We start from the raw sequence: 27,125 nt of genomic DNA, 5'->3' as shown, positions 1-27,125 counted from the left end.
TACGCCAACCGGAATAAAAGACCCAATGCAATGGCTTTCAACACATCCTACCCATGGGAAGAACTAAAATGGGCTACAATTACCAAAAGGAAATAAAAAAGAAGAAACAGAATAGCCTTACATCATATAAGGAATAAAACCCACTCCATAGACTAAAAAAAACCTACAGACAGGTAGAAAAAGATACTTATTAGTGGCTAAAATGACTCTCTAAGAGCTTCCAATGCCTTTCTTTTGTACTGTGCACTGAATGGGAAGCCCAAGCACTGTCAACCTAGAAAGCAGGGAACAGATGGTACTGCCAAGAGTCACATCCCATGTTTTCATTTATATTGCAAGTTCCTCCACACACAGACAGATGAAATCTCCACTGGCTGCAACAGCTACTTGCTCCCTCAAGTCAGGGTGCTAGATGGCCTTTATACTTTTGAGAACAGAAAAAGAAATTTACTTCATGCGAAAAAAAGAAAACAAACCCGAACTTCTTAAATATACCCCAACATTTAGTTATTATCCTACTTAAAACATCTGTCCCTCATTTTAAGGCCAAAGTAGAGCAGATAGCCACTAAGTAATCATCAGTTCTCAGAAAAATAGCAGTAAACAAGGTAAATTACCAATTTCAGGAAAGAACCACAGAACAGTCAGGATTAGAAGGGACCTCTGGAGACCACCCAGTCCAACCCCCTGCTACAGCAGGTTGTAGAGTCAGGTCAAGGTGGATTTTGGAAGTCTCCGGAGAAGGAGACCCCACGGCCTCTCTGGGCAGCCTGTCCCAGCGCTCTGTCACCCTCAGGGTAAAGAAGTGCTTCCTCACATTCAGATGGAACTTCTTGTGTTGCAGTTTGCGCCCGTTGCCCCTTGTCCTGCCGCTGGGCACCGCTGAAAAGAGCCTGGCCCCATCCTCCTGCCACTGCCCTTAAGGGATTTGTGTACATTGATAAGATCCCTCTCAGCCTTCTCTTCTCCAGGCTGAACAGGCCCGGCTCCCTCAGCCTTTCCTCACCAGGGAGATGCCCCACTCCCCCCGCCATCTCTGTAGCCTCCGCCGGCCCCTCTGCAGCAGTTCCCTGTCTCTCCCGAACCGGGGAGCCCAGCACCGGGCACAGCGCTCCAGATGAGCCTCACCAGGGCAGAGCAGAGGGGGAGATCACCTCCCTCCCCTGCTGGCCGCGCTCCTCCTCATGCCCCCGGGGTGCCATCGGCCTTCTTGGCCACAGGGCACACTGCTGGCTCACGGGCACTGCACCATGTGCTGGGCACCAGCACCCCCAGGTCCTTCTCCGCAGAGCTGCCCTCCAGCAGGTCAAGCCCTCGTCTGTGCTGGCGCCTGGGGTTGTTCCTCCCCAGGTGCAGGACCTTACAGTTGCCTTGGTTGAACTCCATCAGGTTCCTGTGCTTCAAGTTACCTCGAAGCCAGACTCATAAGCATATGTTACACCGGAGACCAGCACCCTTAAATCCTTTTCAAAAATTACCAACGATACAACCATAACCAGCTGTGACACCTCCTGCTCGGTTGTACTGTGTGTCCCCTGCAAGTGCCACCACCTTAATTCTGTTTCCTCAGCAGGAGATCTGCTTTCTTCCCATGTCTCATGTCTGCTGTTCTGCATCTTTGAATTTAAGGGGGTTTCATTAACATGACCTCAGCTCCCCTTCTTGATTTTCTTAAACAAAAGACCTACTGGACAGATTTAGCAGTTCAAGGTGCTGTTTGGTTGTATGTTCTGGCATCTCACTTTACTGTGGCAGTGGGGTGGGAGAAAAAAACACCCCTCCCTTTTCCCCATTCCAGCTGAGACACCTTGGACAACAATTTTTATCTGGTTGTTTTGTTTTTTGGGTTTTTTTAAATTAGGCTCACTAGAAAAACACAACCACTGAAATAATCATGACATGAATTAGGGTATCCACAGAGATACCAGAAACATGCAAAAGCCTTTAAGTCATGTTTCACACCTCCGTGGCTTTTTGGAAACAATAACCGAAGAGGTAACAGAATACTCCTGACACTCACTATTCCTGTAAACTTCAATTCACCTTGGTCTGCAAAGTACTTGGTCTCAAGTTCCAAGCACGTCATGTTCCATGTTTGTTCCTACAGGCAGAATTAAATTTTAGACAGGTGAAAAAAAGACATCAGGTTGAACGCATCTTACTTGTTTCATCTACATGTAAAAAACCAGCACACTTTTTAGCGGTACTTTTTCTTCCAAGCATTTGGAAGGTTTTAGAAGATCACAGATGACTGAAATACCCTATTTCCCATCACTATATTCTTGCAACATTACAGAAAAAAATTGCAAGTCCCCAACTACTGAAATTCCCACTTGTCACAGGGTAATACATAATTTGTCATCTTACATCAAAATACATCTGATTTAAAAACATGGCACAGAAGAGTATAGCTGTGTGCATGTCAAATATGCAAATGAAGAGTCTAAATGTCAATTTTCTTCCCAAGACAAACTTATTCTTTGAGAAAACAAAGGTTTTCATGTTACGATCACATGAAAGACTAGAATTAATTCTGAACAGAAACAGAAGTTGGGCCAGACAATGAGAGAAAACTGCTTTACACTTCGATGTGATACGATTCCTCCTCTTGGTGGGAAGGTGATGTCAGGCAACAAGAGAAACAGCTCATCTTAAAGAAATGAGCTGAAAGAAACATGAAACCATCTTAATATACTTAAGATTCATTTACTGGAATGCTGAAGCTACCTTAATGGCCTACAGGAGACCTGGCACTTCTCTAATTCACGGCAGGTTTCATGGTAATTGTAGCAATTTAGAAGGCAAAGGATAGCAGGAGTAGCAGTTCCTGGTCATAATCACCATTTTCACATGAGTATGCATCCATCATTTTACCAATTAGATAATAATTATATGATGCCTGATAAATTTTGCTGCAAGCCATTTCAAGTCAGTTAACTTTGCTTTCTCTTTAACAGTCAAGCATCTGACACCTTAATGTCTAATATACATACTATTCTTTATCCAGCTAAACAATCCAGCACATTTACAATACCTCAGGAAAGGAAAAAAGGAAGATCCACATTGGTCTCCAACATAAAGGCTCACACGTAGCCTCCATTTATCAAAAGCTGTGTTCCCCTGCAGAATGTAAAAATCTGAAGTCCTGCACCGCAGTGCAACTGAACCACCTGCACTGCCGCTCGGTTTTCTGTAGAACAGCAGCATATAGACTTTGCTTGAATGAGAAAGAAATAAAACCCTAACAAATGGCTACTACAGATGCTTACTAAGTATAGTTTATATGGGTTGAATTTCCTTTAATACAAACTTGATTAGAAATCTTGACCCAATCCCTTACAAGGTGAATTAGAGCTCTTAATTAATCCAGTTTTTCTGCTGTTAATGGAATGGAATGGTGTCATTAGTGAGGCTTGTCAGCTACATTTATGTGCAAAGAAATGATTTGACGCTGCTTTTGTAAACTAATCCGAACGTCACTCAAGCACTGTAAACAAAAATCCCTGAAGACAAAGAGGACAGATGGCAAACACTCTCAAGAAATGCCACTAAAATATTCACAGTTTAGGAGAAGAGGACAGTTAACCCTGTGAACTATCAATAAATTTGAATCTTGCAAGAGAAAAAAAACTCCAAAATATTTTCTGTTCATGAAATGAGGAGAAATCTGTAGAGATACTCCTTTTTGCCGAAGACTCGCTGTATTCAGTGGATCTACGTGCCACATAACCATTTCTCACTATCAGCATCCAGAAGCAGCAGGCATAAATGTGATCTGCACACAGTTTTGTTGCAAGGCTCAATTATCACCCCGTCAGTACTAACTACAAAGCAGCAAAAACATTTAAGGCAAGCTTATAACCTGGAAAGCTTCACTGTTACTGCAGTTACACAAGAAAAAGCCTTGTCCATCTCTCCCTCTCCTCCCATTTCAACTACAATTCCAGACTGTTAAAATGTCAAGCGCTATGCTTAATAGCTTCCTTTGGTAAGAGTTAATTTGAAACAAATGTTATCAGATGCATGAAGCTACAAACTATTGCTGAAAAGACAACTACAGCAAGAGACAAAAAACAGTGAGATGTACTAAAGACTTGAAATCAAAAGAAAACAAATCGAAATGATACACAGAACAAGGGGAAAACGCTATAGTACAGAAACTGCTGTCTGTCTCTTCAAAACAAGAGCTGCCATGAAGACAATGTATAGTTACCTGCATCCATATCTGCAAAGAATGGAACAGCCAGTAAGGAAAAGAAGGAACCAGAAATTCAGTGTCTCAGAGTTGTATTTAAAAGTTCATACGGAGAATAGATAAAAAAAAAAATAATCAAAAAAGTATTTAGTGTAAGATACACCTCTATAAGGCACTATGATATTTTTGATTTCAAGCTATAAACTTGGATTTAACATTAAACACTACAAAGTTTTCACATATAAATTAATTTTCTATGGCATAAGAACATCTTTTAAAAAAGAAAACAATACCAAAACCTTCAAGACCAAAAATTTAATATATTAAACAAGAAACAAGTTACATCTTTAATTTAGGCTTCTGAAGTTATTTTACTCTCCCAACATCACAAACCAAAAGGCCCGATTCTGCAGCAATCCACTACTAGATACAGTAATTGTGGCTTTCAACAGCCAGACTGAAAGCAGCAGCACTACTGAAAACAGTCAGTTCTTCTCAATACAAGACTAGAAGTTTTGTATGCGGACACATACTGGATGCCAAAGTCTTTAAGGATGCTAAGTAGTTATGAAAAAGCTACAATTATACTTCAGTGTACTTATCTCAGGCTGGAGAATGTTAAAGGAGAAATGTCCGTGAACACCCAAATAGCAAATCAGATTCTTTATCGATTCATTTCTGCATGATCAAGAAAATTAATAAAGATGTAGTTTGGGGGGGAGGAAGTGAAATTTGCATATCCACATACCTTCAGGTGATTCCTCTTGGACATACGTGCCAGTCAGGTACCGGTGCACAAGGGCTGACTTGCCACTGGCTAGGTTACCCACTATCCCCTGGGGAAAAAAGGAACAAAGTTCAGCTGCAATTCATCCCTGCTAAGAGCAGTACATACAAGCAGAATTTTCACACAGAAGTAATTTCTCTGCACTAGAGGAGAAAGCCCACAGAGTGGAAACACTTCCAAATATGCCGACAGGTAACTGCCAGAAAGCTAAGGCTACAGCAGCGCATGCACGCGACAACACATAAACCAAAAATGAGCTTGTGTTAGCAGCACTCCTTCAGTCAGCTCGCCGCTAATGCTGCGCGGGAACATCGGGCAATATACAGACTGCAGGGAAGAAGCCGGAAGCTCAGAGCAGGCTTGTCACCTCTTTACTGAAAAATATAAACACGTCACTGAACATGTATACACGATATAATATAAACACATCTCATTCTGGAAAATACCTCTGCAGACTATCCGCTATGTGATTCACGTTGCCTCGCTACTGAAGCGCACACATGATTTATATGGCTATAGACAAATCCTGGCAAGTCCTCTCTGACTTGTTGAAGTCCCTTACTTGACCAAGAAGTTTATAACCAAACCGTCCATGCTCAAACATCTGCGTCGGGAAGACGTGACTACCAAAGAAAAGTACTCAATCTTAAGCATGCATGAGTTTTGTTAAGCTGGTTAGTTAGCATTTCTTTTTAAAAACCGGGCAGAAGTAACAGAACGTAGCCGAGCACCAGAACGCTCTTCTTCCCAGAGGAGCTCCACTGCCAAAGCCTTGCAGATTTGCTCTCTGTTACTGCTTTAGAAGGGCTGAGGGGGTTGTGAACCCTGCCTGCATTACTCCCGCACCACTAAACCAGCCAACGCTTTCAAGCTTCAGCCCTGTGTTGCTGGCCAGTACAACTCCTGCCGGTTTGCCTGAACCATCAACCAAAGCAGACCAAGAGCTGCAGCAAGCAAGTTCCAAGCCCAGCTGCCTGCCCTGCCCTGCACAGTCCAAGGGACAGGAGGGTTTGGAGAACATACCCTCTCTTATGTTTCAAATAAATGCCTTCCTCACTCCTCCCCCTCCTTGCTCAGCTGGCATCCACTCATTCAGGTCTCCCTGTCAAACATGACTCTTGACATTCTTCTTACTCCGTTTTTTGGGGAAGAGCTGGGAACTTATCTCACCCTTTAAAACAAACCTTAGCCTGCTCCTCTCTGAACCTTTTTAGCTAGGGTCAAGATAAACGTGTCAGAACAGAAGAGCCCTGGAGAGAGGATGAACTCTGCTGCTCTGCCAGAGCTTGCCAAATTGAGAGAGACAGAATGAACAAGCTGCACATTAATGCACACTCCATTTTCTTAATCCTAATTGGTAAGAACTACCCTCATTACTAAAAATTGCCTCAACCAACAGAGTGGTGCCACCTTAAACTAACACAAGGACAGTTTTGGAGTCAGGTAGGGGGGAAACAATTATTTATTTTCTACAACACAGAACAACTTTAAGACAAGGATAACATTACTGCAAAGGACGCCCACTTTATCTCTACAGCTGATGTGCAAGAACAGCTAAGATAAAGCAGAAACGTCGGCAGAGAGTAAATGGAAGGTAGCCTCACATCACCCTTCAGCCCCGCTAACAGCATAAGTTTTAAATGTGACGAACAGTGTGGGCTACACCGGAGGGGGAAAAAAGCACCCCAAGAACCCCAAAATAGATTTCAAAAGTAACAGCAAACAAGAATAACGTACAACCTAACTTGGGGGTGTGAGGGGCAAAAAAAGGCAGGGAAAAGAAGAGACACCAGATGCTGTGCTGGCCTAATGCTACAGGAAGCTTCGTCCTTGACATTCGGCTTAGCAGGAAAGAACTTGAACAGGCAGAAAACAGCTTGTAATTAAAAAAAAAAAAAAGAAAAAAATTACGAAAAGAAATATAAACCAAGAAACCCACTGTAGGCAGAGCTGCTATTGAAGACCAGTCCCAAGAAAATAAAAAGTGAGCCACAGCCCAAGCGGTTGGACAACACATACCTATTTATTGGGTTCTGAGATGACTTTGATGAGTCTTTAAACCAGCATGCCATACTGGCAGCTTCTAATCTATCTTATAACTAAGAGAAATTCTAGGCTATGCTTATATACACCATGATGTTTACATCTAAACGTTAAGTGCAAGATATGACACTGAGGCAAACAGCCACCTGTGCGGTCAACTAACCTTGTGTTCTCAGACCCTGCTTCACAGGACAACGCTCTCTGGGAACACTCTGCGGAGCTTCACTCAGATCTGGCCAAGGCAAAACCATTTATCAGATCTGTTTTCCCCTTTAAGACTAGTGAGCTTTGCTTGGAACCCAGGCGAAAAAAAACTTTCCTAACAAGATGTACTTTTTCAGCTTCATGGAAAAGAAAACAACACAACTGAAAACCTCTCTAAGGAGAAGGGCAACTTCTACAGGTGCCTGACATCTACCTGATAAACCTTATCACATAGGATGCTAAACACCAACAAGCAAAGAATACATCTGATGCCTCAGACGTCCTAAATCATCAGTACGCTCTGCACACCCTGCTTTGCAAGGTCAGACCTGCAACCCAACCAAGGCTGTCACCTCCAAGATGCCCACACTCATTGTCTGAAAGCAAACGTTTTCAAAGAGCCTAGAGAGAAGGACCCTTGGTTCCAGCAACTAAACATTTTGGGCACACAGATTTTCTAATTCCTCTGGGCAATTTACTCAGAAGAAAGAAATAACAAAATGAGGTCGCAAACTACGACTTCCATGTTTTGTCAATATGGAAGAGTCAACAGCCGCGAGCAAGTAGTGTGGGCACACGTGTGGTGGGACTGCACTGGGTTCCGTGTCCTGCACGTTCTGGCTCGACATCTTTTACTTTGAGCACAAGCTATCAGGAGAAATAAAACAGCTCTCTCTAGCACCCCTATTTTCAAGATTTCTCTTTCATCTCTCGAGAGCACTGAGAAAGTATGTGGTGTGTTAGTGAAAATTAAGTGACAAGAGCTAAAGAAAAATGAGTACAGAAATGAGCTGCTGTATTCAAGAGAATGTGAATAGTGGACAATAAGTAAAGGCGTAAAATCCTGTATAGCACAAGAAAACAGACAATATTGATTAGCTAATATTTTTATTATTATTAACACTGATCCCAAATTCTCCCATTCAACATGCAGGTAAGGTAATCCCAAGAGGGGTGAGAAACAGGTTAGGACTTCTACCTGTACATACAAATAAAAACTACAACAGTATTGCAAAGTCATCCAAATCCTGTATTTCTATTCTGATTGCTTAACCACAACTTCATTTCAGTTATCTCCAATGTTCAACCAGACACCAAATGAGAGGTGAATTACGGAAAGAAAACACCATCTCTAGTGTATGTTCTTTAATCCCAAAACATCAAACTACCTCAAGAAAACGACTTTTCCCTCCATTATATGCCAATAAACTACAGTAAGCTCATCTACTCATAAATTTCCCTAAATAACAAAAATGTTCAAACAACCCTCCGTATTTCTTGGACAGCAAAACCATAATACCTGAGGAAATCCTGTGAATAACAGCCTGGCTTTTGTACACCTCATCACTAAATTGATATCCTCTCCCTTTCCACACACAGCTTTCTGGCAAGAGCTTACTTCCCACCTTTTTCCCTTCACCTTGAACAAAGTATTTCTCACGGTTGAGGATTCAAAATGACTCAAATAGTTAAGACTTAAGTATGGGAAAACTTTTTTTTTTTTAATGGCCAATACAGATGATCAAGGCACAGTTTTCCAGATATGAACAGTTTACCATTTTTAAAGAGATTAACTGCTTGCTAGTTGTCTATTTATTTTATTCAGCATGCAGCTCACCAGCAGGCTGTATCCACTACACCAGCAACTTCACCCCCGAGCAGAAGCTGAACACCACATTCCCAAGGCAAGCATCTCCCTCTCCTCCTTCCCCACCAGCTCTATATTACAACAATCTGGGCAAAAAATGGCAAGAAAAAATAAATCCCATCTGTAAATCAACAGATTCAAGATACCTCTGCAGGTAAATAGCCAGGGTAAGGCCCCTTCTGAACAGTACAATTTCTGAAGAATTGGAAAGCAAGCAAGCTTCACATATGCTTGCTAGGAAAATACTGACATAGAAGAGTGTTTTATGTTTTCATTTTATAAGCAGCAGCTCCAGACCTTTGGAAACAACATACCAAAGTTGTTTCTGACCTAGATTGTAGCAAACCAGCATAGCACCAACACACCCACAAAAAAAACCACCTCCATTAGGTCAGGAGACAATCAGTCATGCAAACACCTTCCCAGCAGATACCGAAACCTTCACTTACAAGCGACTAGTCCTGCATGTATGCAAATTAATGCTATTTTATATTATACCCTTGCCAAAAATGTAACCAGTCTGAGGGTAAAACTGCCAGGAACAACAGAAAAGCATCAGCCTGGGCTCCAGTGAAAGGAGCCACAGCCCTCTTCCCGTGGCTGGGACCTGTTACTGTATTTAGAGACCCTAAACATTTGAAAAACACCTAGTGATTCAAGAATACAACTTTTATTCCCCCCAAGCATCCCAAAGACCATACCAGCACACATAATTTTACAGCCCTTCAGGTCCTCAAGCGCACGTTCCTCCTTACAGGCACTCACAGACAAAGGTGATGGGCCAGAAGAGCATTATATAAATGTATGCTCAACTGATGCAGAAAGGACTGATCAGGAGCAGCAAGATGTGCAATTCAATTAAGAAACCACTTCACTGCCTCATATAGCAAAAACAGAGCCTTCTTGCCAAACAGTTGTTTCTTAATAGAGAAGTTCCTGGATTTATATTTTAAATTAGTTTCAAACTACCCACTGAAGTGACAAAAGCTCTTTAGAAGCTTAAATGGCGAAAAAATTGAATATGAAAAAAAAGCATTAACGCAGTTTTGTGTCAGAGTACTGATGTTACCTTCACACACAAAAAAAAAAAATCACACAAACCCAAAGCAAGTTTCCTCAAACCTGACTATAAACCCCGTATTTGCGGCACAGCTTTATTTCTTCCCTAGACAACTACTTCAAAAAGCACCCAAGAGACCTCAGCCACCTCCTCCTCATCTAGTAAGAGAGAGGATTCCTTAAGGTCTCCCCTCAGTGCCTGCATTTGAAGAGAAGGCAGCCATCTCTCTTCTACCAGAGAAGACATCAGCACAAGAAATTAAAGCCTTGCAGAACAGGCCTTCTGTTTTCAGTGCAGTGCTTGGCATCACTGCTCTGGGTATCCACACATTATTAACCTCTGAAAACTAAAAGCAATAAACTTTACACTGGAAAAATCTGACTTCTAATACAGTTTCTCTCTTAATCGTGATTAATACTTGTTTAAGGATGATCCCCCACAGTATGACAAATATGCCAGCATGTTTTTACAGCAGTCATATTCCCGGTCTCCCATATTTTATATACAATGTGAGTCATTTCTATTTATTTATGGATACATATGAAATGCACAAAGTTATGAGAAGCATGTTACAGAACTAAAATACCACCCCCTAACCCACTTCAGAAAGGAGAACATCCAGCTAACAAGGCTACAACTCAATGCTCTGTCAGTTCTGACTTCTGCAACACTGAATCATTTATTTGCATGTGCCAGACATGCTGTAAAATAAAACCAAACTGCTATGCCCACATCCTACTAAAGCCTGTTTGTTGAAGTGCATAAAGGTATTGATGGCATTTCACAGTTTAAAGCTATCTAGCACAGAAGTGTGACTGCACTTTGCCTGTTTCTTTTGGAAGAAATCAAACTAGGTTTGTCCAAAAAGATCTTGTCTTTATGCTACCTAACACATCCTTATTTCACATTTGGATGAACGGGATCCAGGAATACCACCATCACTCGGGACAGGTCTGGTCTCACCCAGCTGGCCTAGCATACTCTTGTCCATAACAGAAGCATCAACGTCCATAAGCAAAACCCTGTAGCAATATTTGATCAGAAGAAACAAACACCCTTCTGAAAACTTGAAAGAAATCAAGCCCCATGTGTATTGTTAAAAGGAGGCAGAGGGAAAGACTGGTATTCCTTCCTCAAAAGCACGTTGAAGAAAATACATCCATTGGGTTTTCTTCATTGCAAGCCTGCGTGCTTTCTCAGAGTCTCTTTCTATTCTTAAACTTCTGTAAAGCCTAAGGGTATAACAACAGCCACTATAAAAATAATTAAAAAAACGCCAAATAAATCAAACCACCACCTCAACTGGAGGACATCCCAGCCTCCACAGCGAGGACAACCTCTTGCAAAGAGCTACTAACCATCTTCTGCAGAGTACAGCCTGCTCAAGCAGCTAAAGCTGGGGCTTCTTCATAATCTTGCAACATCAAACCTCATCTCCCCACCTGCACTGCTGCACTTGATGGTGATGGGAGTGAACAATTCTCATGCTTCTGACATCCCCAACACAGCCACAAGCCAAAGTAACACACCCAGTTACCCTTAGTGGTGGCCGCAATGATAGAGCTGTGGCAGAGGCAGGTCTGGCTTTTAACAGAGCCCTTTCCTTCCTCAGTCATAAGCAAGTGATGACGATGAGGGTGGAAGCAGGGGAATGACACGGAGATGACTCACTGCACCAGTCCCTTCCCAAGGGCAGATGTACAGCAAGGGCAGAACAGATTTCAGATGGAGCTCCCAATTTGCCATTCCTGCCAGAGCACAGGTTCACAGCCACAGCTGGTGCTGCTAGCTTCAATAATTTGCAGTGGTATAATCAAATTAGTATTTTTGTAATGTTAAGAGTTCTGCTTTTATCCAGGATTATACAAACTGAAACCCAGGACAGTAATCTTGAGGCTCATGCATGCTGGCCACTTAAAATCAATTCTCTACAGCAGCCGCACAGCCCGAGTTGATTTCCCTGCCACCGGTGCAGACAACACGAGGGCAAGACACCCAAGGCAAGCATTCGTGTAACGCAGCCGTGGCATCACAACGAGCGAGTGTCCCCCAAGACCATTACCTAATGCTTGGCAATTGCCTGTGTTCTGTATTACCACACACAACGATTGCAGCTTTGGTCTCACCTGCAAGCCCTGTGTTTATTGGCGAGTGTTGTCAATTAGCAGGGCTAGGAGAAGGGGAAGGGATGAGCAAACCAAACCTCTCTAGATCCTCCCCAGCATAAGCTAGCTAACACCACAGCGGACTGGACTCATATCCAACCAACACTTTCCAGTCCTAAAATCTAAGTATTTTATTCTGCGAGGTATTTTGGGAGATATTTGTCTTCCAAATTACACCATCAGTTAAAACAATCTAGTGACCCTCTGCAGACCCTTCCTGTACTACATAGCTCCATCCATGACTACATATTTTTCTTCTACTTCCCTTGTGCACTACTGAAATCAGAACAGAAACATAACTGTGGTCGTGAGGAAGTTGCTTCAATTAAAATGCAATTCTAATTCTGTGTAGGTGTATTTACAATGTTAAAGTTTGACCTATGTTTTCTCTCACCTCCGTAAACACTGTTATCAACTCGGATTCAGAAAAAGACATTTACTGCATAAGAACCGGGCTAGTGAATGAAGCATGGCCCCACCTGCCCACTCCTAAACTCAGGGGGTTTTGCCCAATTCACTTTGCTGTTTGGCAGACGAGTGCTTGGATAGGAGCGGCTTGTCCAGTTACAGCTGGAAAACAGAAGCTGAGCACAGATGCCTACCAAAGGTATTAGTGAATTCTCTATCTTGGGTACCACAGTAACTTTGCAGGGTTTGAGAAATCGATTGTGTTTCATTAAATCTGGACTTCCACGTGGTAACCATCCATCCCAGTGACCTGGCCTCCGCAATTCTGTGCTGCTGGCTTTACAAGGCGCCAGTTTGACATCCACTATGAGGAGGTTTCAGCCTTTATCTCCAGCCTCCATGTTTGTAATGCTTAAATGGGCAAACCTGGGAAATTCCCCCAGTCTGGGGTTTTTTTGCCTTTTCTTCCACCTATACAGAGTATGGCTCAGCCAAGGGAAAAGTTATTGTAAGCAGCTATTAAATCATTGTTCATTCCTATAATAAAAATTTAGGTTTTGATTCACTAAGGGAACCTTCAAAATACTCTTTCTCATTGTTGTTGTTCGGTATAAATTTGGTTACACTCATTTAGCAGAGAGAAAAGACATTTGGTCCTTGAAGAAATTGTGAAAAACTATTAAGAGTGAGATAGAAGAAGCTTTACATATCACCTGCTACTTCCACCTCCCCCGCTTACAGAAACATAAGTCTTTGCTACTGAGAAGGCCACACTAGGAGTCTGGTTCATGTCAAAACAACAGCAAAATACAAATAGATCTTTCAAGTATGATTACAAAAACAGAAAATAAATAAACCTCACTAGATAGTTCTGTTGAAGAAAAATGCTTTACTTTTAAAAACTGCTTTCTGTATTTTTTTCCACAACAGTGGATTTAATGAAGCTTAGAAAATTTTCACTTGTGCATAACATTTTCAGGATGTTTTTCAGAGATAGAAGGAAATTTAAACTCACCACTTTCAGTTCTGGTACAGATCGGCTTAGTGTCCATTCCTGGCTATTTACAAAGGCATCTGTAAAAGCAGACAACATTCACAACATCAGTAGAATGACATTTAATGGTCTGTCGCACAGAATTTCATGCTAAGGCTTTGGGTACATGAGACCAAAAGTCACACTCAATCTTACGAGACTGACAGTCCAAGGTGACAAACACTAGTGGTTTGGATAAATTCCACAAAAATTCAAGAATACCAGAAATTACCATTCTGCGTAACAGATGCACTCTCTGTAGCAAGCCTAGCTGTATCATCTGCACTGCCATTAGCAAGCTCAAACTAACTCCAGTCTTTTGGGGTTGTAAAAAGACTCTTTTAGTCTGTACACAAACTGCTTCCCATCCACCACGACATGTTTCTTCTCTACGAGGAAAGCCCTGGCCTGCTCATCACGCTAAATGTCAACAACTGCAGTCACCATCGGCCGTAACTTCTCCGCCCAGATAAATGAGAAAGTTTGCCTATTCTAAAACCACACTATTTTTTTACTGGACATCGTACTTCATGTCAACAACTTCAGCTACCAGCATCGGTGGTAACATCCCTGCCAGGTAAAGGAGAATATCTGTTTATTCTAGAAACATGCTTTTTTTTCAGTAGCATGATCTAGACGGATATAAACCACCAGAGCCATTTACTATAAAATTAAATAAAAACTACAGCAGGCAGGAGGGGGTTGATTTCTGGAGATCTGGCGAGTTAAATTCATCATGGCTCCCAAAAGAAATGAAGTCCTTAGGGCTGCACCCAGGTCCTACCTCCCTGATAATTCCACACAAAAGAAAAGAGAAGTAAGGCTCCATTTTTCTAACTCTAAAAACATTTATCATTTTGTTCCCTCTGTAAAGGTCTAGTCAACTGAAAGCAAACAGATACTGACATTCCCATTACAAATCCAAGCAGCATTACTTCGAAACCTGAATTAACCCTCTCCAAAAGCATGCAAACCAGATGAACGCCTCCCTGCGGCATGCACAGAATGCTCCTACCAAGCAGATCAGATGCAACTCCACAGCAATTAAAAAGCACTGAAGAAGTCCTGATGTTACCATCAATTCCTAACATTATAGGAACTAACAGGTGAAGTTACCCTTGACCATGTTGACCGTAAGCAAGCAGAAGTTTTGCAAGCCACTGCCTCCCCTCTGATACACCAGCCAGGAAAAGGAGAAGGCTATTTCATTTTATCTTTTGATGCAGAGAATAAAGAAGTTTGAAGCAATATCCTACCCCAGGTGGTATCGTCACTAACTTAGAGACACCACCAGCGGTAAAGCAAGCTTTCCCAGAGTCTAACAAAAAACAATCTCAAAGCAAACTTGTATTGTGTACTGTCTCTCTGTTCCCTACTAAATATGTTACCTTTGCTCAGTATTTTTAAGAGACATACATACTAGCTATCAGTTTGGAAGCCTTCTCCGTTTTTATTCAACACACGGCTTTATATTTCAACTACAAACAGGAGCTTGATTGTACTAGCAGGACATGTGCATTTATATGAAAACACTGTGAAAAGATTTAACTATTTTGGTATGTGACAATCTTGAGCTGCTTCCCAATCACTGGAAGGAGAAGGAAAACCAAAGGCTCAGATTAAGATGCTCTTGAAGACCTGGGTTACCTTTTGGCATGCCAGCTGCACGAGAAGACATTACGTCCATTAGGTTCCTGCTGCATGACCTGAAGTAGTCCAATTTGATCAAAACCTGAAGTCCTAGATGTATGCCTATATTGGGTGGGACTGTATACCTGTTAAAATAGGTGTCTTGTATTTGTCACGCCTGACTACAAAGCAGCACACAAACCATTTTTCCACAAACCAATCTCTGTCAGTTTTACCCAGTAAAGGTTTAAGAAAGCAAGTACTGCTTGTAAGTATTTTTCTTTTTTTTCCTGCATGATCCTATCAGCATTTCTAACCACAGAAGAAAACCCAAGGATTAAGGATTACTAAATACGCTCAGGAAAAGGAAACTAAACATTTTAGAGCTAAACATGATTTCAATTAACAGGTAACAATGACCTGAAGCACTATGAAACAGTGCAAATGAACAGCCCCCTCTAGTTACCACCTTACCCTGAGCTCAGAAAGAGCTGTTATGTTGAAGCAGCAGAAAAGCACTTGTCAAATGTCATCCAAGTGTCAGACCAAACAAAGCTCCAAGCCAAAAAAGGGAAAGATGAGGACAAAGAGGATGGCAGAGGATGAACCGTGCTTTGACAGTGCGGGTGAAGAGAAAAAAATGCATGTCCTCCAAAAACATTCCGCCTATTTAAGTAATTCAGTGCCGCTGGAATACACGTATTTACTACATTGCTTAGAAACTAGTACATCATCATGTAAAAGCCTGCACTATGCACCGGGTCAGGCCAAAGATTCAGCTATGGCAGTATCCTTTTACTACAGCACAGACCAGCAGGTGATACCTAGTAAAGAACAGGAGACACTTGCAGAAGGATGTAGACCCACAACAATTGAGTCCAGTGACTTCAAATGAGCCAGAGGTGTCCTTTCATTTACACAAGGAGGGACACAGGATTCGCCCAGGGTAGAGATACCTGACCTGAGCAGTCACTGCCCTGGATTCTTGCCTCCAGCCAAGAGACAATCTAGAAAGCAGGAGCACATGAAAACGTAAATCCCAGACCAGAGGAGTCCGAAGTTCCGTAGCACGTCCAGCTGCAGATACAGACAAAGCAGCAATTTCAATTCATGAACACTGCACATGAGACCTGCTCTAGGAGCCTTACGATTAAGGCACTCAAAAGGGACCATAACTTGGCCTAGATTTTTTCCCACCTTCCTGCGGGAAGGATGATTTTCCCTTCCAGCGAGCAATGGAAGGTACCAGATCACAACAGTGTGGATCAGAATGCCCAAACGGAGCTGACAAGAAGCACCTTGGGCTTCCCCTCCTTGCCTGCTGCAGAGTACAGGCTCCAACACACAACCAGGGTTGTGACTGCCTCATTCCAGGTCCCAGAGCCTCTCCAACAGCCCCTGGAAAGTCTGGAGAGCAACAAAACTGCAGGAATCAAAATGCCTCCAGAAACCTGCAACAGCTTTCGGCATAAGAGGAATCCTTCTCTAATTCAACCTGGCAGTAAACTACTGATTCTCATGGTTTTACTTTGAGCTACAGCTGATTTGAGAAGCGGTGGGAAAGAAGAAGTTGCCATACAACCCAACCATGACAGGAAAGAACTGACTGTAATAAGAAGCCAACAAACCAAGGAGTTCCTTTCCACACAAACCTATTTCTTCAGACCATAAAGGATAAATTTCCTAAGTGATGTTTCTGTAGCTTAACATACTGATTTTGTTCATCACTCATGGAACAGTAATAAAGATTCACAATTACTTCAAATGCATGAAAACTTGCAAGTGCTGATTTAAATTGTATCATTGTATGTTAAACCATTACTCCCTGTCCAGTAAAGATACCAACTAACTTGCACTCACACACCCGATGCTTTGCATCACCACTTTTATTTTTCTTCTCTGAACAGAACTCATTAGTCAGCCTGTAATTACACAGGCTCCATATCACAGCAACGTTACATCATAGCTAACAAGTAAAATCCACATTTTGCCATTCAAAAATCTTGGATATCAGATCAAGAAAGACTATTCCCGTTAAGCCTGATTCCATGAAAAGGATTTTTTACTAGGTATGAATTACATGTAACTGCATGACAGACCAAAGTTCCTCTTCATAACCCCGAGTACTGTTTATATTCCATAGTTCTGTTCCAGAACACTTTTTCTGGACAGTTAATTCCAGAACTATACTTTTGTGTAGGTTGGTATGTTTGCATAGCATGATTTGAACATGCCTGCTTCTCCCTTCCCCATACCTGTACATGCATCATTCCTTTCTTATCCCTCTGCAAAAGATGGATAAACGGATGAAAATTACACTTGCCATTTGATCTGCAAGACTCAGCAGCAGTAAGAACTAGCTAAGGCCGTACAAAACAAGGTGGTTTCAGCTGATCTCCAGATTCTGAGATGCCAAGGAAAACCATCAGTCTCAGCCCAGCACTATGCCTGACTGGCAGGGATGTATGTGTGTGAAACAAAATGCAAGAAATCTCTATTAATGTCAACAAGCTTCAATAAAAAAGAAGCATTGGATTTTATCACCACAGAGGATTAAAAAAAAAAGATGAGTGAGCAGATCGTTGCTACCACTTACCAGCCTGGAGAACTGCAAAAATAAAAAATCTACCATTTAAGCCAAGGGATAGACACTCAAGGGGAACAAGAACATCAGAAGCCCTGTCACTTCTTTTTTTTAAAAAAAAAAAGCAGCACACTAAAAAACCATACCCACAAAAAACCCTCACATCAACTTCAAATATTACTTTTTAAGATCTGTACAATCCAAAAGCAAACAGGTAGGAAAGGCAATAAAAGGTACATTTCCCAAAAGTTAAGAGGCCAAAAGACAGAGCAAAAAGACGGCAGCTGTAGAGAGAAAGAGTGATCTGGCCAGAGGGCATGGATTTGTTCAACCTGCTTGGTCCTGCCTTCATTGAAGGGCTCCAAGAACCCACACAATGACCTTCCAAAACAAACTGGCTCAGATGTCAAGCACCCTCAATATGGGAAACACATGCATTTTAAGTCTGATCAGCTATAGCGTAGAAGAAATACAATAAAACTTACTGGACACTGTGCCGGACTTGTTGACAAAGCTACCTTCTCCTTTTTGCTCAGCACCTGGTTACTGCTATGCACAGAGGTTCTGAGCGTCCAAAATACTTAAGAATACTTGAAATACCATTTTGTTGCAAAAATACGCCCACTTAAAAAAAGCTTGACCTCAACCCAACTAATTTAATCTATTATTTCACAATACTATTATCTTCAATTTGCACTTAAATTACAGAAAGTCTTCCACTGCTGCTTTAAAAAAAAAAAAAAAAAACAAAAAAAAAAAACAACCACAAAACAAACCGAATTAGGACATCTATGCGGTAATCTTCCCTTCCCAGTATAATTTTCACTGGCATGTTTACAAGGAATAATGACAGTTAAAAACAGAACACGGTATGAAACAGCATCTGGTCTCTTTAGCAGAACGAGGCTCATGTACAATCATTTGTATGGACACCAAAGTACCCAGCTAACCAATTTAGTTCTAGTACAAATGCCTCAGAAAGGAGTGATTTATTTCAAGTTAATCCCAAGACCCATGGAAGTTAAGGTCAAAAGGTCAAATACTTGCAGATAGAACATGACAAACAAGCCTGGGAGTTTGTTTTTGGTTTTTTGAATAAAGAAAAGCAAAAAAACAAAGCACCACAAAACACAAAATGCACTTATAGCTACAGTATGACTATGAAATATTGGATGCATCAAACTGCAGCATGCAAAGCACAAACTGTGTAGTCCACAAACATACTCTGCTGAAGAAAGAAAAACCTCACTACCGCATGTTGATTTAAACATATTGGAAGAGATTTGCATAATAAACAGAACCACATGTATGAAGTTGATCAACTGGAGTCTTGTTTGCATTACTTTCCGACTTTGGAATTTAAGTGAACTCAACCTTCGCATCTAACTACATACTATACATATAAAAGGAATGACTTTTGTCAATAATTAATCACAGTTGTATGTCCTGTTCATTTACCTTCTGCATCAATGATCAAAAACTCCAAAATATGCACATGTCAGTCATTTTTTTTTTAAAACGTGCACCAAGAAGATAGTTTAAATTACATTTTCTTTGCCAAGTTTACTTTTCCACAAAATAGGCTTCATTTTGGGGGTGGTTTCTTTTTCCTTTTTTAGAGTTTCTCAGTTCTACTTACACATCACTAAACTGAAGCACAAACTGCAGCAAGATCTTTGGCTATTTTAAAACCTCCGTTTAGTGATGCAGCTCCAGCTAGAGGAACTTTCTGTATTAATTCCAATATTAAAGAATCAGGTGTACGTGTTATTTTGGTTCCCCATGAACACAAAGTTGTGGTGAAACATTGGGATTTCATGGCCATTCTTAGCAATATCTATGTATTCCACAGCATAGCACAGCAGCAGACTTCCTAGAAGGTCTGACTGTTTCTACTGTGTATTTAAAAGCCCTGCTCAGAATAACCTTTTTAACAGAAAAACAAATTTCCTTCTTCAAACCCAGAAACAATCACTAAATACATCTTAGCAAAACAATGTTACTGAGAGATGACAGGATCAAGGTCAATTCAATCATCCATGACTCCAAAGAGAAGAGGGAAGTCACATAGGAAAACGGGAGAAGTTAAATAGCAATTACAGAAATAATCACAGCAAAAGCCTCTCCTAGGTGTTCAGCAGTCCTCCATTCCACACTTGGTTTTTAACGCTGGAGGCCCTCTGCTAATCTAAATGAACTCCATTTACTGCCACGGGCAACAGCAGCAAGGCAGCTAATCGGACCTGAGAGTAAATACTCTTAACCCGGGCTGATGCGATTTACACTCCCCTTGCCATCCTTTGGGTCCCTCCTGCTTAATACATCCCCCCAAGCCAATGAAATCTGTCTGTTGATTAATATTTTGGGAGAACCTCAATTGTTGCAATAGCAACACGGCAGTCCCCAGCCCACCAGCAGCAGTGCCAGCACAGGAGCCTCTGCTTCATTCCTTGTACTGTGCCAGCCCTTGATCCACTCACCTTGTTTTGTCCTTCATTGCCACTGAAATACTTCACCCTTGATAGCACTTCAATCCAAAGCCTGAGAAGCCCACAGATTTCCTTTCGTCTGATTGAGATGAAAACCTAATGGCAAACCTGTCCACAAGGAAGGATGAGCGAAGAGCAGGCAGATGTCTCTGCAGTATGACATGAAAAGACTAAATCTTCCATGATTCTTGGAAAGCTTCTTAGTAAGAGCCTCCCTCGGGCTATCCCAAGGTCCCTTTGCTGTCCTTTTAAATAAGGAAAAGCCAGGGTGTGGGGTGGGAGGAATAGAACATGCAAAACAACAGTAGAAGAAAAGCCAAGGGATTTCTCTGGAAACCCTCAGCAAAAAGATCCTTTTCTTTTTGATAAGAACAGGAGCCCTCAAAAAACAGGGGAATGAAGTTAAAAGTACCAACAACTGCATCACAGCCTGATCCCCCCTCAATAATTCCTGCATTATAAGCAATATTTAGAGTCACTTCCTACTTTGAAATAAAAACCTGAGAGCAAACAGGTACAGCAAAATATTCCTGCAAGTTCTCACTTGCCTACAAAGATGCAGATAAAAGCACACTTCTCTCTTTTGGAGTCATATCAAAGCAGTACTTTCAGAATGTATTTCCCAAAGCTCTTATGCTAATTTTCTCAGGAAAGAAGGAAAAGTGCAACTTTTGGGTTGAGACTTGCGATACTAATAAAACATGCATTTTTCAGAGGAGGAGTAATCTCTCCGCGTACATCCACTCCAACTCAGCCCCCAGCATTTCAAGTCAAAGCACCAACCCTGTTCCAACACAGTGCAGCAGTAAAATATTCTGACATGCTTATTTTTAAGCTTTGCATAAAATACTGTTTGGGAGAACGTGTCACATTCCAAAAGGCCCTTCTTATATATCAATTTTTTCATTCATCTTGTACCTTTTCTTTAATAAAAAAAACAAACCACACACACACAAAAAAAGCTTTTGATATGGATCCTTTCTGCTTATATATTCTACTCCGTATACAATTACAAACAATAACAAACAAATTGTTTAGAAATCCATCCATACCAGTATCAGGAAAAGTTAAGCTTTTTCCTCCCTACTCGCTCAGTTTGATAGGATTATAGATTATAAGGCTTTCCCCAATATACTAATGAGAAATAACTGCTGCAACCACGCAATTCCAAACAGCCCCCTTTTTTTCTTTCCCAAGTTGCAGAAGCATCATTTATTCTTATGATGCAGTTTAACCAAAAAGCCGAGTCGCAGCATGGTTTCATACCCTGCCAGCCCTCCCCTGCACAGCCTGGCTCTGGGGAGAGTGCTGGGAAGTCCCATCCATCACGCACGACACCGTATTTACACTTCATTAATAGGATTAATACACACGTTGCAGAAGTCGTCGGGAAAATTGCCACAAAGCAATTCAATTCCAATCCTAAAACAAGAGGGATTTTTCGTGAGCTGTCAGTTTAAAAGACTCCCCCCCACCCCTCCCAGTGTTGTCAGAAAGGATAAAATCCCAAGAGCTCTTACAGTTCCAACATAAATGTTTGATATTGGTCAGATTTATCGCTGGCAATACCCACTTGCTAATTATAAGACAGAAAACTGCTCTAAGCTCAGCTTCTTTACAGCATCAGGCACCTCAGCTGAAACCCATTAGAGCCCCACCTATACGTGACATCTGAAAAACTATGCCCTGTAACCAAAAGCTATATTAAATAGATATTTAGGTCAAGCCCATAATCTATCTTCCAATAGCAACTGGCAGCCGCAACAGCGTTATCCCTCGTGCTGCCATGGAAACAAAAGGAGGACCGGTGATGGAAAGCACTATGCAGCCTTCACAGCCAACGAGCCAGCCTTTCCACAGTGGGCACTTTTGGGTTTGGGAATTCAGGAGCACCTCTCCGTCACCGCAGCACTTGGGTTTTGTCTTGAATTTTTAAATCATTGAAACTGATGAGTATTTTGTGGCTAATATTCCCACTCTCCCCCTCGTCTGCCTTACATCTCTAGCCATACTTAACCTTGCTGATTCGGGTGATTTCAAAGATGTTCCCTCCTTAGCTCCCACAGCTGGAGCAAGTCCCATGCTTCCCACAACAGGATGGAATGATGTATAATGTTTCCCAAACCAGTTTCATGCTTGAAGTTTTACATCTAACACTACCAAAATATTTGTTTTGTCCTTAAATATAATGTAGCTCCAACCAAAACTAGTCATCTTAATCCCCCCGCCCACTCCTCCCCAAAAACCCCCAAATCCTCAAACCAAAAAAAAAAACCAGAGAAGATATTTTAGCTGTAAAGATGTTTATAAGGAAAAATAAATAACATACTTAAGAAGAAAACCTTCTCATTCCCTGTATTTTCACAGTGGGTTGGGTTCTGGTGCCGACGCATGGTTAGTTTAAGAAAAATTAAAATCCCGCGGATAAAACCACTGTTTTCTCTTGAGACAACTCTGCTGCTGGAGAAGAATAGCACAGGTCCAAGAGACATTCTGAGCAAAGGATAATCAAGATTACAACTTAATTCCCATAAAATGTACATTCCTTAATACTCAGCAGCATCCCTCAGAGAAATGTGACTGAAAAACACTGGTCCCAGCTCGCCCTGTTTACAACAGGGCAGCAATGACCACAACAAGTAGAAAGGGATATAAAAAAAAGCATACAAAGAGAAAATGAAACATCATTTTACCCTGCCACAGTACAAGTGGGAAAATAAATGATCACTTTGAAACTGATGCTATCTTAAATTGGTGGGGTTTTTTTAAGTATCATACTAGCCTTTTTTATTATTTTTTTCCCCTGCATGAAATGTACTACCTAAGCACAACAGAAAAAGCATCCCTGCCGAAAGTGGATTCAGACAAACTAGCCAGCCTCCACCTGGCTGGCTGTACCACCCCATCCATGCCCCTGGCCCCCTCGCCTCCCCCAGCCACGCTGATGATAGCCCTTTCTTTTCCCAAGCACGTGCACGGGGCAAACCCACAGATACCACTGCTCTCGCATTAAGCAAAGAAAGGAATAAAACTTAACCCTGGCTTAAATCCTTTCTACAGTTCTGTCAGCCAGAGCAATCCTGTCGAATACATACAGCCAAAATCTATTATATTGCTTCATACTCTTGCAACAGGAGAAGCAGCAGAAAGCAGCACTGCTCACATACTAGGGCTCTGGGCTGTCCTGATGCCTCAGGTCACTTCTATACCCCATGATCAAGTAGTATCTTTTTTTTTTTCTTTTTTTTTTTTTTAAGACAATATACAATATTTCTGTAAGCACCAAAGCCTCAGAGAACACAGCTAAACAAGTAATCATAGCAGTATTGGACTCCAGGAAGGGAAAAAAAAAAAAACCCCAGCCACTGGAGATGAAACGTTTGGTAAATGTCTTATTTTGCTGGGTTACACCAGAAAGCAGGTCAGTGTCAAAGGTGAGGTCTGTTTTATACCGTCTCCTGTCTCAAGGGAAGGGTAGCGCCAGCACAGGAAAGATTACCCCAAATGTAACTAAGTGAAAATCTGGCGATAAGATTTTAAGCTGTAGCAACCCGTGCTCAAGACATCAGAGGAGTGACGTGCTTCTTACAAACTGATGAATACCAGCAGTTCAAATACAGGACTAAACTCGTGTCCAAGCAAAGATGTCCCAAAGTACCCAAAAATGAGACACTTCAAAAATCATAGCCTGTGCTGTCTTCCCTGACTACCGACAAACCCAAGGAATTAAGCCTTTCTTAGTCAAATCTGATTGTTAATGAAAAACCTTCCTACCAGGCATCAAAGCTGAAGAGGGACAGCTTATATAGCTGGCAAAAAAAGAATCAATGTCAAAGTATAAATTAAAAAAGATGAAGCGGGGGAAATGAGAAGAACATTCTCAATTAATATAGATAATATAGATAAATAATAAATTAATAATTTATTTGGCAACTCAGAAAGAAGAAAGTCACAACAGAGATGCAAAAAAATGATTGAAAGACATTGCTTGGCAGGCTGAACAGACTTTGAGCTCTTCAGATAGAAAAGAATGGCTGTGACTCAAAAACCAAGCAAAAAAATAAACAAGGGGGGCTTGGTGACTACTTGGTAGAGGAGAAAGTAGGGGTTTTTTATAGGTAAAACAGCCACAATACTCAGTGAAAACCAAGTACGAAGTCAGCCTGCTCAGGATTTCCACCACTGGGATTCCACAGAAGAGATTATATTGGGGCAACGTCTGAGCATCACCAAAAGCTAAGCAGCAGTATGTGAAACAGGTAGTGGTAAATGAGCAAAACCACAGCAGTCTGGGGGCTGGGAGGGAAGGATGGAGATAAAGGGACTATCAAGTCCTTAGCAAAATAGCAACAAAAAGCACCAACTCTTAAGAGCGGCAAACACTAAAACCCAGACTAGTAATTCATCTGCCTTTCTAATTCTGGCACAGGTCAGCAGCAGACAAGAAGGGACAAGGTGGCATCACACACCTTGCCCCTGCCCTCCTCCAGCTTGGCTCTACTTGCAGCTCAGGTGTAAGTAGCCTCTCCATACAAACACAGCCCTTCATGTATTTTATCCATCAGCTAATAGCTGTGCATCTCCACTCAGGACCGGCACTCCCAAGGTCCTACAGGGGACCCACAGCTCAATTCTCTTTGTATTTCAACAAAAGAAAAAGTTTTTGGGGTGTTTTGTAACCTGCCTCTTGCTAGCTTTACAAGACATTTCTTAATCCTGATGTAAGAAGGGATAATCAAGAGCAGTTCCATCTTTACCCCTTCTCCTCTCTTGTAACGATCCCTCGACTTCCCCTTCCCAGGCTACACCACCCTGCCTAGCTGGACTGGCTCTTGCCTGGACCAAACCTACTGTATTTCTAATGCACTTTTTTGTTCTGCTATACTTATTTCCAGATGTGAGGACCACAGTCACCCCCCCCCAAAGCCTCCAGAGAGGGGCACGCTACACCCTTCTAATGGAGGCATGGCAACTTGCTGTTTTCTGTCCTTAACGCCCTTTGCTTTGAGCCCTGCTGAGCACTTCATTCGCCATTCTCACAAAGCTCTTACAGATGCCAAGATCTCCGCTGAGACCTACAGCTCATTCAGAGCTGCAATACATGAGTTAGCACTGCCCTCTCCCCATGCAACTCTCCGCGCTCATTCACATCAAGTTGAATCTGCCAGTATGTCCGTCATCAACCACGCAGGATTTTTCTGGAACCGCACAACCAGCTCCTGTTTTTTACTACCCCAAACGAATCGTAAACTGCCCCCCGCTTTCATCCCCTTTCCCAGGGCACTCATCAATAGCTTAACCAGAAGAGGCTGCAGCACAGATTCCTCCAAGACTTGCCGATGGGTTTTGTCAAAAGTAAAAATCAACTATTTATTCCTATATGTGACCTCCCACTTTTTTACAACTCTACAAGCAAGAGGACCCTCCCTCTTACCTGATGATAGCTCTGCTCACAAGCCTTTGCCAGAGCAATTCCTTCAGTCACCAAAACGATTGCCCTTGTCCTCCTCTAAAGAACTCCAGTAAAGGTGAGGCAGGATCTCCCCCATAAAAGTCAAGTCTGTCCCTCCCCAATACCTCGTTTATCCCTCCATCTATGCAGTTTATTGGCAATTTCTCAGCTTGGTGGCTGCCTGCTGTCAGTGTGATTAACGGAGACAGAGGCAAAGCCTACCCCCCGTCACACCCATGCAGGCACGATGAAGTCAATATGGTTAAATGGGTGTGATCCAGTAACTCGGCTCGCAAACCAACCCTCTCCTGCATGCCTAAACGCTCTTCCCCCCTCAAACAACCTGCAATCAAGCGGTGCTAGACAAGACTGTAAAATGAACAACGGTGCAAGCGAGGATGCTTTATTCTTCCACTGCCCTGTACCATCTGGTGCAGTCACAGCACCCAGATGCCAAGAGATGCAGTATCAAATCTCAATTACTTACAAATTGACTTATGGCCCAACTTCCTTGCTTGTCAACCAAAATCTGTGCTCTGGCAAGATACGATCATTCAGATTTACCGTTTCAGTTCTTTAAATTGTGGCTACAGAAAATGGGTCCAGCATGTCTGCACATAAGTACATCTAGAAAAACATTTCCCCTCTCCACAAGGGAAATTATGACTTGTTTATGCAACACATTTCTGAAAACATTTTTTAGAACTCAAGTCATGTCTCCAAGATTGCTATGCTGGTTGTCAAAACAGAGCCTTTTTTTTTCCCTGACTATACCATATGTAATACTAGGTCCACTTTCCCTAACTTGATATCACCCATGCAAGATTTGGAGACGATTAGTGGAAAATATACAAATGAGACACTGTTCTCCAGAGAACAGCACAGCAGGAATAATCTGATGGGTTTTATATTTATTAGCCTGATGCACATCTAACTTGTTTAAACAAGGCTTTTGTCAAACGTCAAAAAAAATGTTAATGCAATCCAAGGCATGCTCTCAAAGGGAATTAATGCTGAGCTGGAACCAATGCAAAAGCCTTAGTTACAGCAACAAGGAAACAGTGAAAAGGGGCCCCTTTTTATTTCAATTGCAAATAGACCCACTAAGATAGAAAGGTTTATTTCCTAACAGCTGATATAGAGAACCAAGAGCAGGAAATTGGGGTGTGGGCAGGTACTGGAAACACCCTGTGCCTGTCTGGAAGATTCTGCCTCCCTAACCTGGTGGGGCAAGGAGGGGGCTGGCCACCCCTGAAGGCGGCCCAGGGACAGGCAGGGACCCTGGGTGCTCTCCGTGCCCTCCCTCTCCTTCCCCTAGACTGCAGGGCTCAGCTTCAGCAGCGCAGATGCTCATCTCAGGTGCTCCTTCAGATGCCCAATTAGTTTTCTTTTTCCTGTAATAAGGATAATGCCTGCTTACTCCATTTC

General features: G+C 42.0%; 1 protein-coding gene across 14 annotated transcripts in view; it reads right to left on the bottom strand.

The window, feature by feature from the left end:
• Positions 1 to 27,125, bottom strand: part of AGAP1 (ArfGAP with GTPase domain, ankyrin repeat and PH domain 1) — a 382,691-nt gene that overhangs the window by 246,463 nt on the left and 109,103 nt on the right. For 8 of the 14 annotated variants that reach the window (XM_055719301.1, XM_027803018.2, XM_055719296.1 and 5 more), the window contains exons 2-4: positions 13,526 to 13,584; positions 4,944 to 5,031; positions 4,214 to 4,225 (exon numbers count right to left, since the gene is read on the bottom strand). In XM_055719301.1, coding sequence (XP_055575276.1) covers positions 4,214 to 4,225; positions 4,944 to 5,031; positions 13,526 to 13,584 — 159 coding nt within the window. The remainder of the gene's footprint in view (positions 1 to 4,213; positions 4,226 to 4,943; positions 5,032 to 13,525; positions 13,585 to 27,125) is intronic. The other 6 variants (XM_055719302.1, XM_055719303.1, XM_055719304.1 and 3 more) reach the window with 1 other exon arrangement.

Source organism: Falco cherrug, chromosome 8 (assembly GCF_023634085.1).
Source record: "Falco cherrug isolate bFalChe1 chromosome 8, bFalChe1.pri, whole genome shotgun sequence".
NCBI classification, from domain to species: Eukaryota; Metazoa; Chordata; class Aves; order Falconiformes; family Falconidae; genus Falco; species Falco cherrug.
The sequence above is the reverse complement of the archived record's forward strand: the minus strand, read 5'-3'. Positions and strand labels throughout refer to the sequence as shown.